Genomic DNA, 16,028 nt, shown 5'->3' on the forward strand with positions numbered 1-16,028 from the left:
ACCATTTGAGGAGTTCAAAATTGTTAAAATTTTAAAAGAAATCCAGACAATTTGACTGGATTTCCCTCAGAATGGCAAGCTATTTCGAAGCAATTCTCACAGTGGCAACAAAGGCAGAAGTTGCTGGAAAAGCTCAGGAGGTCTGGCGGCATCTGTGAAGAAAATATCAATGTTAATGTTTCAGTTCACACTGTAGATTCTTGAAGAGAGCAGAAACTGTGCAGCACCCATGCTTACAAAGGAACACAATATGGTATGTTAAAGTGACAAATTAAGAAAATTGTGCATCAATACACAATCAGACCTAGGAGCAGAATTAAGCCATTTGGACCATTGAGTCTGTTCTAACATTCAATTGTGCCTGATATGTTTCTTAACCTCATTCTCCTGCCTTCCCCCATAACCCTTGATCTCCTTACTACTGAAGAATCTATCTATCTTTGATTTAAACTAAATAAGTCCCACAGTTTAACCACTCAAAAGGGACATCCTTTAACTCTGAAGCTGTGCCCTTGACTCTTCATCTCTCCTACTAGTGAAAACATCTGCACATCCACTCTTTCCAGGCCACTCAGTATTCTGTAAGTATCAATCAGATCCACCCCCTCTCCCCCACCCCATTCCTTCGAAACTGCATCAAGTACAGATCTAGAGTCCTTAGAGGCTCCTTATATGACAAGCCCGTCAACCCCGAGATCATTCTTGTCAACCTGCTCTGGACCCCCTTCAATGCCTGCACATCCTTAATCAGACATGGAAGCCCAAAACTGCTCTATATTCCAAATACGGTCTGAACAGAACCTCCTACAGCCTCAGCTGGATGCCTCTGCTCTTGTATTCTAGCCCTCTTGAAATGAATACAACTATTGCACTTGCTTTCCTGAATGCCACCTGAACCTGCATGTTAACCTCAAGAGAATCCTGAACTTGGACTCCCGAATCCTAAATCTCAAATCTCAAACATGATTTGATTTGATTTATTACTGTAGCTAGGTACATGTGGCAATAATAAATCAAAACAAATCAAATCAAATCACTTTGTGCTTCAGATTTCTGGAGCTTATCCCTGTTTTCTGAGAGCTGGATCACATCTGGCTGTTAGTGAAACATCGGATGGCAGAGAAGGAAATTGGATGAATTTGAATCAAGTCGTGCAGAAAGAGAACTAAAGGGATAGAAAGGAAAGATTTGCTTAAGCGAGGGAGAAGAAAACCTGATGCAGTAAAGTTATTTAAATAAAAGCAATTTTGATTTTGTTTTAATTCTCCACAAAGATTCAAAACTTGTAGGAATGAAATGCACTGAGTATATTTGCTCCTTTTACAGGCTGGATATTTTGATTGGTAATTCATTAGCAATTATGATCTTGGTAAAATTGTGCCTACATTCTTAATTACTAAGTAACTTGCTGTGGTAACATTCTGTTGAATGGGTGCATATGCAGTAAAGTCTTCAAAACAATGGAAAGCACGTGGGTAAGGTGCCATTTTAATAACGCAAACACATCAGAACTCTCAGGATACCTTGCAGTCATCCGAAACTGTTGTGTTGATTTGAGCATTAAGAATAGTTTTGTCATTAACATAGTTTAGTTTTGCAGCAAAATCTGCTCAACATCTTTTTTTTAGAAAAAGGGAAATAAGCTAGCCTGGAGACTAGCTTAGAGACTGCAAGTATAGATAACCTTTTCTGTACAATTATAAAATCAGAAAGTATTAAGTAGAATGTTTAAATCTATGCATGCTGTTGTGCCACTGTAGAAATTAGACCTTGAATACTAAAGTAATGGAAGGATCAGAGGTGTTTGAGTTATGTTCCTACCGACGTGCGCAAAATTATTTGGGCAAGAAGGATGATCAATGTGAGAGTCCTTGAACTAGAGTATGAAGAGAGAAGTGATGATTGCGATGAGAAAAATTACTTACTCGGGGCAGTCACAAGGAAAAAATGGGCTTGTTACATTCTGTAAAATTCCTAGTAATAGATTAAGAGACAGACAAAATAGAACATGACCGGGAACTGTGATGGAATGTATAGGTATATTGTTATGGTTGCTACATTCCTCCTATAGTGTGTGATTGAAATGAGTTAGAAGTCGCATGACACCAGGGTTATAGTCCAACAGGTTTATTTGATATCACAAGTTTTAGGAGTGCGGCTCCTTCATCAGGTGAAGTCAACCTTCATCTGAAGAAGGAGTAGCGCTCCGAAAGCTTGTGATTTCAAATAAACCTGTTGGTCTATAACCTGGTGTTGTGTGATTTCTGACTTTGTCCACCCCATTCTAACACCAACATGTCCATATCATTGAAATGAGTGGCATGAATTGGTCATTGGAGAGAGAAAAAAGATCATTGTATGAGGTATTAACTGAGTGCAGCACCTTGTGTGCACATATGTTTGTTTGAACATAATAGAAAGATTGTTTCAGATGAAATGTTTTGCTTAACATTTATTATTATTGCATTTTTTACATGCCAGGTAGAGGAAAATGCTGGTGGGTAGAGTGGGTTTATTCATATCCTCTCTCAGGACTCTGGCCCCATGGCCAGGACAATATGTTCCCAAGTATGAAAGGTTAGTGACTTGGTTGGGTGCTTTGTAGTGGTATTCACATGTGGTATTCTATATAGGATCGTTCACAGGTTTGGAACTGCTACTGAACAAGTCTCTCGGACTGCTTATAGCCCAACTTGTAGATGATGCACAGTGAAGGGAATGAATGTTAGCGAGTGATGAGCCAATAGAACTATCTACTACAAAAAGCATTTGAAGCCAAAATACTAAATGTGTTTTCAAGAAGGACTGGACATCATTAGAGCTAAAGGGATCAAAAGGTATGAGGGAAAAGTTGGAACAGGACATTGGTTTGATAATCAGCCATGATCATATTGAATAGCAGAACATACACAAAGGGCCAAGTGGCCTATTTCTGCTCCTGTTTTCAATGTTTAATGTGTTTATGGGATGCCCGTTATATGAGCTACTTTGTCCTGACAGTTAGTGCATTTATTGAGTTGTTTTTGCTGCCCTAATCTCGTGGAGAGTATTCCCTCATAATCTTTTGTGGAGGCTTGTAGGTTACGGAAACTCTCTGGAGAATGAAGAGGTGAGTCACTTGTCACAACATGCTAAGCCTTGTATTCCTGAATATTTACAGTGCTAGTCCTATTAAGCTGCACCTAGCATTAGTTAGGCCACAGCTGGACTATTGTGCACAGTTCTAGTCACCATTGCATCAGAGATGGTGCAGAAGAGATTTACTGAGAAATTATTGATAAGAAAATTAGGAGAAAAACAGGGGTGGCATGATGGCTCAGTGGTTAACATAGCACCATGAAATTGGGATGAATTCCAGCCTTGGGCGACTGTTGTATAGAATTTGTAACATTCACCCTGTGTCTGCATTCCTCTGGGTGCTCTTGTTTCCTGCCATAGCCTAAAAATGTGCAGGTTAGGCGGATTATGGGCATGGTGCGGGGTTATGGGCATGAGGAAGGGAGTGAGTGTGGGTGGGTACTCTTCAGAGTGTCAGTGTTGATCCGATGGGTGGAATATCCCGCTCCCATACTGTCGAGATTCTATGAAAGAGACATATAATGCATACTGCAATAATAATAGCAACAGGAATCAAAAAGGGTATGGACAGAGGAAAAAGCTGGAATCAGAAAGGCTAAGAGGAAGCGTAAGGAAAGGATGATAGGCTGTACTAAAACAAATAGTAAAATGTTCTTCAAACATAGTAATTGTGAAAGATTAACAAAGGACGGAGTGGAGCCCATCAGAAGCATGCAGGGTAACTTCTCACTGAGGGAAAGGCGATCTACAGCCAAGGAACTCAATAAAATATTTGCGACTACCTTTCCAGAATTAGAAGGTGGTGACAAATGTGGCTGCTGAGTGTCATAGACCAGACCAAACCCCCTCAAAATATATTAAGAAGACAGTCTAGACCCTAACAAAAACAAAGTTGCTGGAAAAGATCAGCTGGTCTGGCAGCATCTGTGAAGACAAAAACAGAGTTATCGTTTCGGGTCCAGTGACTGGTTTCTGTGGAAGGGTCACTGGACCCGAAATGTTAACTCTGTTTTTTCCTTCACAGATGCTGCCAGACCTGCTGAGCTTTTCCAGAAACTTTGTTTTTGTTCCTGATTTCCAGCATCCACAATTCTTTCAGTGTTTATTTATTTTATACACTAACCTTTTCTATGTTTAAAGGCAAGAATAAGGTGTTGCCGTCCAGATGCAATTTGACTGATCAAACTGCCAGATTTAAAGCAAAGCACACTTTATTCATACACTGTCGTTAAAATACAAAAGGACATAGAACTGTCCAGCACAGGAATGGGCCCTTCAGCCCATGATGTTGTGCCACACCTGGCACCAAATAAATCTAATCCCTTCTGCCTGCCATTGGTCCATATCCCTCCATTCATTGCAGAAAAATAATGAAAATAATTGCCTTAGCTGCAACTTTGTTGAATCAGCCAAACAATAGATACAGTAAATATTACTAATTAACTGGTCCAATGTAGTAACATCCCGCAACCCCTCTATGAAGAAAAATTCAGAGAAACAGATTTTTCATATGTAATTCCGACAGCAGGAAGAGGACCCCCAACTTTTAGCTGTAATCAAGAGAGGGAAAAGCAACTTCCACTTCTTTAAGACCCCAGTAACTGCAATGGAAACAAAAAATCCTGGTTTTGTGAGAGTCTGACCCCATCCCTGCAGGCTGCTTCATTTGCTTCAACTTTCAAAAAAGCAAGGGAATGATGCTACACCTCTACAAATCATTGATCAGATGACACTTGGAATATAATGTTAAAATCTGAACTCCTTGTCTAAGGAAGGATGTTCATTGGAGATTTATTAGAACGATACCAGGATCGAGGGATATTTTAGCTACAAGGAAAAATTAGAGAGCTTGGGCTTATTCTCCTTGGACCAGAGAAGATTAAGAGGTGACCCTATTGAGGTATTCAATATTGCAAACAATTTTGACAGTGTAAGGAAGGATATTTTGGTTTCATTAACTGGTAAGAGAGTAACTAGGGATCACAGCTCTAAGACTGTCACCAAGGGAGCTAGGAGTAAGATAAGGAGAAACTTCTTCACTGAGAGACTTGTTAGGATTTAGAATGTGCTGCCTGGGAAAGTGATGGAGGTGGATTCCATTGGAGGTTTCAAAAGAGAGCTGGACATATGCTTGAAATTTATGGTGTTAGAGGTCTATGGAGATAGAGCTGGAGAATGGGACAAGCTGAATAGCTCTTTCAGGAGCTGGTACAGACACAGTGGGCTGAATAGCCTCCTACTGTACCGTAAAATTCAATGATACAGTGATTCTGTGTTGCCTGGGCTGGAACAATTCAGTGATGACGAGAGAGAGAGAGGGTATATCGGCTGAGAATATTTTCCTTAAAGCAGAGAAAGCCATGGGGCTTCTAATTGAAGCAAACAAGTTTCCGTGGGGCATAGGCAGTGTGGATAGGGAAAAACAATTTCTCTTTGGGTCCATGACCTTGGGGCTCAGTTCTTAGGTAAGGAGCAGGAGCTTTAAGAGGGATTTATTGGGGAAAAGAATCATCCAGAGGATTGTGGTCTCTAGAACACACTGCCTAAAAGGCTGAAAGAAGTGGAACCCTTCAAGACATACGAGAAACATTTAGGTGAGCTAGTGAAATGACACAGCATTTAAGGATAAATGCTGGAAAACGGAGTTTGAATAGATGCATATTTGATGACAGGTGCCAATACAATGGACCAGCAAAACTGTGGCTTTATGACTCTCAGAACTCTAAAGTTAAATTATCAATAATTATTTGAATTCACTTCATCTAACAAATGATGTGTGCGTGTAAAGTGTGAGATGCCAATGGAAAAGCACCAAATCAGTTTGTGGGGATTCACAATCATTGGGGTTTCTTAACCTTACTACTAATGTCTGGTCAATTTGCAGGTTGTTCTGCACTGTTGGAACACTGTTATTTTATGAGCAAAGCCTGGAACAAATTTTATGCATAAAGTTTGTTTTTGTTTTACAACTTTAGATCCGAAAATTGCATGTATTTTTCACGAAGTTAAATCAAATGTTTTAACTCAATCTGTGGAGAATATCAAATGTTAGATAATTTCAGAAACAACTAATGTTTTTGATGAAGATGAAAAAAGCAAAAGAACTGCGGATGCTGTAAATCAGAAACAACAAAGAGAAATTGTGGGAAAATTTCAGCAGGTCTGGCAGCATCTGTGGAGAGAAATCAGAATTAATGTTTCAGTTTGAATGATCCTTCCTTGGAACAGGGTTCTGAGTTTGGAGGTTGAGTCTCTCAACTTGAAATGTTAACTCTGATTTCTGTCAGATGCTGCCAGACCTTTTCCAGCAATTTTTAGTTTTGTTTCTCATGAAGATAACTTAAGTTGTTTTTCCTTCTGTTACCAGTGAGAGCATCGGGTGTCGTGTCTGTTTAAATTGTTAACTGGTTTTCTAGTGGGACATGTTCTGACACTTGTGACATAGTGGTAACCGAGATCGATCATCTTAATGCGAACTCTTGTAATTATAGGTGCTTACCAAATTATTGTGAGCATGGTGGAGAATGCTCCCAGTCCTGGAGTACATTTTACTGTGACTGTGCGGGGACAGGCTATACAGGAGAAACTTGCCACAGCTGTAAGTACCCCTTAATTTTCTCTGCAGAACATGGAATTGCAGTGATTTGGTTTTTATGCAAAATGAACAGTTAATGCAGTTTAAATTGTATTTTGATTCAAACAACTGTGATTGGATTGAATTATGATCACGAAGAAAATGTTATGACGCAGCCTTGAAGTATCATTCCTTTCTCTTCCTGCTGTCAGGTAAAGGTTCATTTGTTTCCTTTAGCAGATGTCTCATACACTGTTGCTATCTGATGACATGCACACTCCATCGGATGAACTGGAAAATTCAATGAAGCAGCTGGAACTTAACATTGAATTTGTATCTCAAGCTGAAAGGAGGGCAGCTTTTCTATACAGGCAGTCTCTCCATCACATTTGAAAGAGAAGTGGGAACTGTATGTTTCTCCGTAGTTGCAGTTGACAATTACAACAATTTGTGCTGATATAATACCTTGAAGATAATACAAAATACGAAACCAGAAGCAATACGAAGCAAACTTTGACACTGAAGAAAACTTTGTTTAATAAGGCCATAGTGTTGATAACTAGAAGGTTAATCAAAGGGGAATGTTGAAAGATACATCTTAATGGAGATGAGAGAGATCGAAAGACATTTGGTTTTGCGGATTTCTGAGCTGAGGATATTGAATAATGGATCTTGGAATCAAGCCTACCCAACATTGATCTGCCTATTTGTTGTAACTCATAAATATATTTAAACCATAGTAATGGCTACTCTTTAATGGCATTCTATTGCTTAACAAAGCTGTGCTTACTTAGTTTTTGGTGATTTGGTGGTGAGGTTGCATATTCTCTTGCTGAAAAGGCATTGTACTTCGTGAGGCATTTCATAGAAAGATTTCCTTTAGCACTTGTAGGTAGTATATGGCACCATGGTACTGTTCATACCCTTCCATAATGTCATTGCACCACTTCAGTGTGACGTTACTGCACGTTCTGCACTTTTTCTCTTTGAAGAATAGTTTAACAAAGTGACAGCAGTGTCAGCCTGGTAGATCTTCGAGCCTTCCATTTGGACGTGTGCGTACTTTACACTGCAAGCCCCTGGTGAATACATGGCTTGTGTATAAAGGAGGACAAACTGGGGGAGGCAATAGGCTGTTAACCCAGAGACCCAGACAGTGTTCTGAGGACCCACGTTCAAATCCTGCCGTGGCAGATGGTGGAATTTGAATTCAGTGAAATATTCGGAAGTAAGAATCTAATGATGACCATGAATCTATTGCTGATTGTTGGGGAAAAGTCCACCTTGTTCATAAATGTCCTTTAGCGAAGGAAACTGATATCCTTACCTGGCCTGGCCTACATGTGACACCAGACCCACAGCAATGTGCTTGACTTTAAAACTGCCCTCTGGGCAATTAGGGATGGGCAATAAATTCTGCATAGTCAGCGACAACTTCATCCTGTGAGTGAATAAAGAAAAAAACACAGATGGGGAAAAGACAACTGGTTCAAAAATTTTATTTCACTTTCACTGAACTTTTAATTGTTCCAGCCTTGAATCAATGACACTAAATGCTACCTCAGAAAGCAAAATCCAATTCCCCATGCCCTGAGAGACAAACTAAAACAGATTCAAAGAAATAGCCAGAGCCATTTCAGGGGAAACCAGAAATTCTGGTTGTGTGCTCCATCATCCAATACCACCTCCCCTTGTAGGGAGAGGTATCACCCATATTCCTAAATTTGTTCAACTCTTAGAAGGGTTGCGGTTAATTCATATTTCATATGTATGTTATACACTTTGGTGGCAAGAACAGGAAGGCAGATTACTATCTCAATGGAGTCAAGTTAGGTAAAGGGGAAGCACAACGAGATCTAGGTGTTCTTGTACATCAGTCAATGAAAGCCAGCATGCAGGTACAGCAGGCAGTGAAGAAAGCTAATGGCATACTGGCCTTCATAACAAGAGGAATTGAGTATAGGAGCAAAGAGGTCCTTCTGCAGCTGTACAGGGCTCTGGTGAGACCGCACCTGGAGTATTGTGTGCAGTTTTGGTCTCCAAACTTGAGGAAGGACATTCTTGCTATTGTGGGAGTGCAGCGTAGGTTCACGAGGCCAATTCCTGGAATGGCGGGACTATCATATGTTGAAAGATTGGAGCGACTGGGCTTGTATACACTTGAGTTTAGAAGGATGAGAGGGGATCTGATTGAGACATATAAGATTATTAAGGGATTGGACACTCTGGAGTCAGGAAGCATGTTTCCGCTGATGGGTGAGTCCAGAACCAGAGGACACAGTTTAAAAATAAGGGGTAGGCCATTTAGAACAGAGTTGAGGAAAAGCTTCTTCACCGAGAGAGTGGTGGATATATGGAATGCTCTGCCCCAGAAGGCAGTGGAGGCCAACTCTCTGGATACTTTCAAGAAAGAGATAGATAGAGCTCTTAAAGATAGTAGAATCAAGGGTTATGGGGATAAGGCAGGAACAGGATACTGATTGTGGATGATCAGCCATGATCATAATGAATGGTGGTGCTTGTTCGAAGGGCTGATTGGCCTACTCCTGCACCTATTGTCTATTTCTACATGAGCCAAAAGCTTGTTCAAAAAGGCAGCAATCCTTGGCAGAAAATTCAAACATGCTGACATCTAATCCAGTTCTGTGCTAAGTAGCAAGAATATGTATACAGTCATAGAATCCTACAGCATGGAGATAGGCCCTTCGGCCAGAACTTGTCCATTCCAACCAAAATGTCCATCCAGCTAACTCCACTTCCCCGCACTTGGCCCATATCCTTCTAATCCTTTCCAATACATGTATTTATCCAAATTCTGCCTCAGCCAGTTCTGCTGGCAGCTCATTCTGTATGTCTAACGCCCTCTGCGTCAAAAAGTTACCCTTTGGGTTCCCATGTATTCTTTCCCCTCTTACCTTAAACTGATGCTCTCCAGTCCTTGATTTCCCAACCCAGGGGGAGAAAGAAACTGAGTGCATTCACCCTATTCATGCTTCTCATGATCTTGTACAGTTTGATAAGATCCCCATCAGTGTCCTGTGCTCTAAAGGAAAAAGCCCTGGCTTGTCCAACCTCTCCCTGCAACTCAATCCCTTGAGTCCTGGCAACATGCTTGTAAATTTCTTCGGCACTCTTTCCAGTTTAATAACATTCTTTCCCTAGCGAGGTGACCAAAACTGAACACAATACTCCAAACACGGCCTCACCAATATCCCGTACAAATGCAATATAACTTCCCAACTTCTGTACTCAGTGCCCTGACTGATGAAGGCCAGTGTTCCAGAAACCTTCTTCACTGCCCTGTCTACCTATGACTTGCTTATCATAGAACCATGCACCTGAATTCCAAGGTCCCTCTGTTCGACTACACTCCTTAAGACTATACCATTCACCATGAAATTCCTACCTTGCTTTGACTTTCCAAAATGCAACACTACACACTTATCTATTTTAAACTCCATTTTCTATTTCTCAGCCTCCTTCCTCAACTGATCAAGATCCTGCTGCAATTTCTGATAATCTTTCTCACTCTCCACAATACCACTTATTTTAGTGTCATCTGCAAATTTACTAATCATGCCTTGTACACTCTCATCCACATTATATATATAAATAACAAACAACAATGGGCCCAGCACTGACCCCTGAGGCACATCATTAGTCACAGGTCTCCAGTCTGACAAGCATCCTTCCACGATTACTCTCTGCTTCCTCCCATCAAGCCAACTCTCCCTGGGTTACATGCAATCTAGCCTTCCAGAACAGCCTACCATATGGAACCTTGTCAAAGGCCTTAGTGAAATCCACATGGATTACATCTGCCGCCCTGCCCTCATCAGCTTTCCTGGTCACTTCATCAAAGGACTCTGGCAAATTTGTGAGGAACGATCTCCCATGCACAAAGCCATGCTGACTGGTCTTCATCAAACCCTGTCTTTCTAAATGCATGTACATCTTATCCCACAGGATCTTCTTGAGTAACTTACCTAAAGTAGATATTAGGCTTACTGATCTGTAATTTCCAAGTTAGTCTTTATAGTCCTTCTTGAATAAGGGCACAACATTCACTATCCTCCAGTCTTCTGGGAATTCATCCATGGCTAATGCTAATGCAAGTATATCAGCCAGGGCCTCTGCAATATCTTACTTAGCCTCTTCCAGGGTTCTAGGTTCTATCTGACCTAGATGAGGAGAATTATCCACCTTCATACATTCTAATACTTACAATGCCTCCTTTACTGCGAAATAGACTGTCCCCTGGATACTGTCACTAAATTCTCAAAGTTCCTAAGTCTTTATTTCTTTCTCCATGGTAAACACAGAGGAGAAATATTCATCGAGCACCTTGCCCATCTCTTGCTGATCCACACATACACATCCACTTTGGTCCTTGAGGAGTCCAATTCTGTCTCCAGTTGTTCTATATATTTCCCCATTAACTATCACCTGTGATATTAAAAACCCATAAGATTGGCAGCCTCAGTCTTCTTTGATTGTTAACCAGGCAGTAATTTGTTCACATAGAAGCACTTTACTCAGAAATGTGGGAAGTTGATATATTGCATTGCTACTCATTCATTCATAGAGAAATTAAGAGCTCACCAACTAGACTTTCCCAGCATTGCAGTGTTGGCTAAGACCTTCCAACGTCCTTCTCTATGCCGAATCATTGTTTATCCCATTCACTCTTTGTGTGAAGAGCTAAGTTTACCATTCCTGCAAATTGAACCTAGAAGGGTCTAGGCCCAAAACATCAGCATTCCTGCTCCTATGATGCTGCTTGGCCTGCTGTGTTCATCCAGCTCTACACCTTGTTATCTCTGTATCCTCTTATCCTGTTATCACAATATCATGTTTCCTGATTAAAAGTCACATAAATTATACTGCTACCCAAAGGCTCATTGTGTCTGTGTCAGTACATTGGCTTATAACTGGAGCTATCTGCTGTAATCCTCCTTTCCCTATATACTTTTACAATCTCCTCTCTCATATGCCACGGTAGCTGTAATGCAGTTGGATTGCTTTTGTGTTTGCTGTGTTCAAACTCTCACTCAGTCACCTATTTCCTACTTTAATAATAGTCATAAACTAATAGCTTTCCTGATATTAAAATAAAACAGAAATCCTCTCAAAAATCAACGAGCTCCATTGGCCACTTAAAACACGTCTATTACTTGCAAAGCAGTGCTTTAGTTTTACCATAATAGTTTGCAAAAAAAAAACAAAAGTTAAAGTCTGATTTTTCAGTAAATACAATTTAGTATTTATTCATTTAGTCACAGTGCTCACTCCTCTAGTCTCACGCCTGTGCAGCCCCAACAGTTATTTACATGTGATAACAAAGTGTGGAGCTGGATGAACACAACAGGCCAATCTTAGGAGCATAAAAGCTGACGTTTCGGGCATAGACCCTTCATCAGAAAAGGGGGAGAGGGTACTGAAATAAATAGGGAGAGGGGGGAGGCGGATCGAAGATAGATACAAGAGAGTTGCAGTGGGAGAGAGATCCCCTGCGGTTTGTCCAGAGGGAGGAGGGTAACTTCTTCAGGTTAGGCATCCATGGAAGCGGCTTCGCAGTAAGATTAAAATTGTATCCAGGGATGTCGAGCCTGAAGAAGTTACTCTCCTCCCTCTGGACAAACTTCAGGGGATCTCTCTCTCCCACTGCAACTCTCTTGTATCTATCTTCAATCCGCCTCCCCCTCTCTCCCTATTTATTTCAGAACCCTCTCCCCCTCCCCCTTTTCTGATGAAGGGTCTATGCCCGAAACGTCAGCTTTTGCGCTCCTAAAATGTTGCTTGGCCTGCTGCGTTCATCCAGCTCCACACTTTGTTATCTCAGATTCTCCAGCATCTGCAATTCCCACTATCTCTGAGTTATTTATGTGTGTTGATTTATCTGATCCAGCCTCTCAAGATTATGGCTCACAATAATATTTATTCTGCACCATTTGATTATGTAGGTTCTGACACCAGATTTTATTTTTGAGTCAGTATTTGCTTGCAGTGTTAATTAATGTTTTGTAAATGAATGAATGAATTTGGTTACCTGAAGTGAGGTTTTGATTCCAGTGGCTTCAGTAGAATGTTGTTGTTCGCTCAGTTATATCCGAATATCATGGTCACATTGTTTTCTTTGTAGTCGCAATGTTTCCTAGCAACACAATGCCTCGTCTGTACACACAGGCTGTTCACTAGGCTGCTGTCTCATGTAATTTAAGGTGGTTTTATGCACACTAATCTGGAGCAAAATTCAAGTGAGAAACTTCATAGTAAATAGTAACCATATTTCAAAAGTAATTTGCAGTGAGACAGCCCTTGCTGAGATTTGAGATTACTGTGGTGTTCAGCATGGCATTTTAGCTTTTGAGATTCACACAGGAAAGAGAAAAAGAAGCTCCTGCTTTCATGTTGCATTTATCGCAATGTCATGACTTAACAGCCAATGAAGTACATTTTTGAATGTTGAAAGCACAGCGCGTACTTTGCACACAGCAAACTCCTGGTTGCAGCAATATGTGGACAACCAGATAATCTGTCAGTGATGTCAATTAAGTGATAAGTTTTGACCTTTTACATCTTTAAAATAGTACCAAATGATCTCGTATCCAACTGGAAGGTCTTACTAAACCTTGATTTATCATCTCATCTCAAGGATGGCAGCTCGGACAGCGCAGCATTCGTACACTACTGTGCTTGTTTTATTTCAAAAATATACTTTACTCTTAAATTATAATCATTTGCAAGTACATACAAAAGTTCTTAGTCATATCTGTAGCGTCTTTGCAGAAAAAAAACAAACAAAATGTTAAATGTTGATATATTTCAGAGGTTCTCTACAGTTGCGCCAACATGAACAGAACTTTTCTTTATTGGCAAAAATATGCTTTATTCATTCAAATTTTCCATGTGCGTACAAAAAGTATAAGACAGTTCTCTACAGTCTTTGGAGAGGGAAAAAGAAACAAACACTTTGGAACTTAAAATTCCTTCGGGTTTCCCGCAATTATAAAAACATAGGTATTTTCTACTCATGTATTTAAATATATTTTATTTTGAAGCAATGCTGACAACTGAAACGTCCCTTACTCTACAAAGCAGAAAGACCTTAGATGACGGCCTTTCCCCACTGTGCCTTGGTAGCAGCTGCCCCATGCTTTAATGAGCCCCTCAGAACGTAATCCTGGACCTTGGAATGTCCCTGTCTGCAACATTAGGTCCTGGTCTACTCTTTACACTGGAAGACCAACAGGTTTCAGGTCGACCAAAGAGTATCTTTCAATGAGTCGATGGTCTTCCAGTCACAGCGTGCCAGCCGAGATCATGGTATTCATGTTTTTGGAGTGGGTCTTGAACACATAATCATCTGACCCGGAGGTGAGACTGGAACAATTAAATAATGGTTGACAAGTATCAGAGGTCACCTAAGCAAGCAAAAGCAATGATTCATCTTGCTGTCGACAAAATCTGAGCAAATCATGTGGCGCATGCATCTCGATATAGACATAGGCATCACAGCGAAACTGTTCTGGAATTATGTTGTAGTTTTTCTGTGTCACTCTGAAATGCTCAAAATTCTACACTAATATATTCAAGCATATGAATAATTGACCTTATGGTAGGGGCGGTGTGGACTTGTTGGGCCGAAGGGCCTGTTTCCACACTGCAGGCAATCTAATCTAATCTAATCTAATCTAATCACTGGACTATCAATCCCGAGGCACAGATAATGTTCTGGGGACCCGGGTTTGAATCCTGCCATGGCAGATGGTGGAATTTAAATTCAATAAAATATTTGGAATTAGGATTCTAACAATGACCATGAATCCATTGCCAATTGTCGGGAAAAGCCCATCTGGCTCACTAATGCTCTTTTGGGAAGGAAAATCCAGACACACAGCAATGTGGTTGACTCTTAATTGCCTTCTGGGTAATTAGGGATGGACAGTAAATGCAGCCTAGCCAGCGACAACCTCATTCCATGAATGAATGAAAAAACAATCTGAGGATTGTAATGAATGACTCACGATGGAAAGTTTATACCTTAGAACAGATCTTTGTTTTGAATTAAAAAGTAATGGAACTGATTCAAATAAAAGCATTATAATTCTTCGGCACAACATCGAGGGCCGAAGGGCCTGTACTGTGCTGTAATGTTCTATGTTCTTACATGTGTCTATATCTAGGCTTCCCATGCTCTTGAAATCTGTTTATTTTATTTTTTTTGCTAGCACGCTAACAAAGTGCAACTGTAGCAAGAAGTGCTAATTTTAAAAATAATTTCACTCAAGTTTAAATAAGCTAGTGAGTTTTGAACCATAATGAGAAGGGTTCTGTACTGAAACAAAAACAGAAGGTGCTGGAAAATCTAAGCAGGCAAGGTAAAATTTGTGGAGAGAGAAACAGATTCAATGTTTCTAGATCAAATGACTGTTCAGAATTGGTTTGATTGTTGTTTGCCTGAAAGCAGCCTGGAACCGAAATACAATGAGAGTCTGTGTGCAGCAGTATAGAACTGGTAGCACCATTCTGTCAGAAGCAGTAAGTTGAAAGTTCGGTTTTTGTTCCCAGGACTTGAAATCTGATTAAAATTTGATATATTTGTATCGTGATGATCACATGCTTCTTTTAAACTGATACCACTATTTGGGTGACAATAGTAAACCAAGGTCAGTCTCCTGGTAAAAATTGAACATTAATATGTTATAATACTATTTGAAGACCAATTGCTGTCTTAGCCAATAAAGTTTGACAACAGTAGCATAGGCATTTTAATTTTCATCTTCTCATCTCATGCTGTTGTGTCTGAAATGCATTGGCCAAAAGGATGGTGGATGCAGATTCAGAATTGAATTAATTCTGTACATGAAAGGTAACATTGTTTTCCCCAGAGAACTGGGACTATGTCTACACAGCACAGTGGCAGGCATGGTGGGACTGCCATTAGTACAGCTGATTCACAGCACTAGAAACCTGGGTTCAATCCCTTTTGGGTGACTGTCTTCGTGGAGTTTGCTCATTCTCCCTGTGTCAGTGTATGTTTATGCCAGATGCTCTGATTTCCTGCCATTTTCCAAAGATGCGCACGTGAAATGGATTGGCCGTGCTAAATTTCCATCTAGTGTCCAGGGATGTGCAGGCTGGTGGGTTACAGGGCAAGGGTAGGGAACTGTGTCTAGGTGGGATGCTGTTTAGAGGGTCAGTGCAAAATGGATAGGCTGAATGACCACTTTCTGCTCTGGGGGGTTTAGATGACAACGGTGATTTCAATTCACAGGAATGAATAATTTTGTCACAAAGTTTTAAACATTAGCTTTTAGAGTTATAGAGTCACACAAGACGGAAACAGACCCTTCAGTCTAACCAGTCCACCCCG

General features: G+C 40.5%; 1 protein-coding gene across 3 annotated transcripts in view; it reads left to right on the top strand.

Annotated features, from left to right (window-relative positions):
• The window catches only part of LOC125453929 (contactin-associated protein-like 5), a 1,220,935-nt gene that overhangs the window by 652,462 nt on the left and 552,445 nt on the right, over nucleotides 1-16,028 (top strand). For all 3 annotated transcript variants that reach the window (XM_048534087.2, XM_048534089.2, XM_048534090.2), the window contains one exon: nucleotides 6,570-6,676. In XM_048534087.2, coding sequence (XP_048390044.1) covers nucleotides 6,570-6,676 — 107 coding nt within the window. The remainder of the gene's footprint in view (nucleotides 1-6,569; nucleotides 6,677-16,028) is intronic.

Source organism: Stegostoma tigrinum, chromosome 7, assembly GCF_030684315.1.
Source record: "Stegostoma tigrinum isolate sSteTig4 chromosome 7, sSteTig4.hap1, whole genome shotgun sequence".
Lineage (NCBI taxonomy): Eukaryota > Metazoa > Chordata > Chondrichthyes > Orectolobiformes > Stegostomatidae > Stegostoma > Stegostoma tigrinum.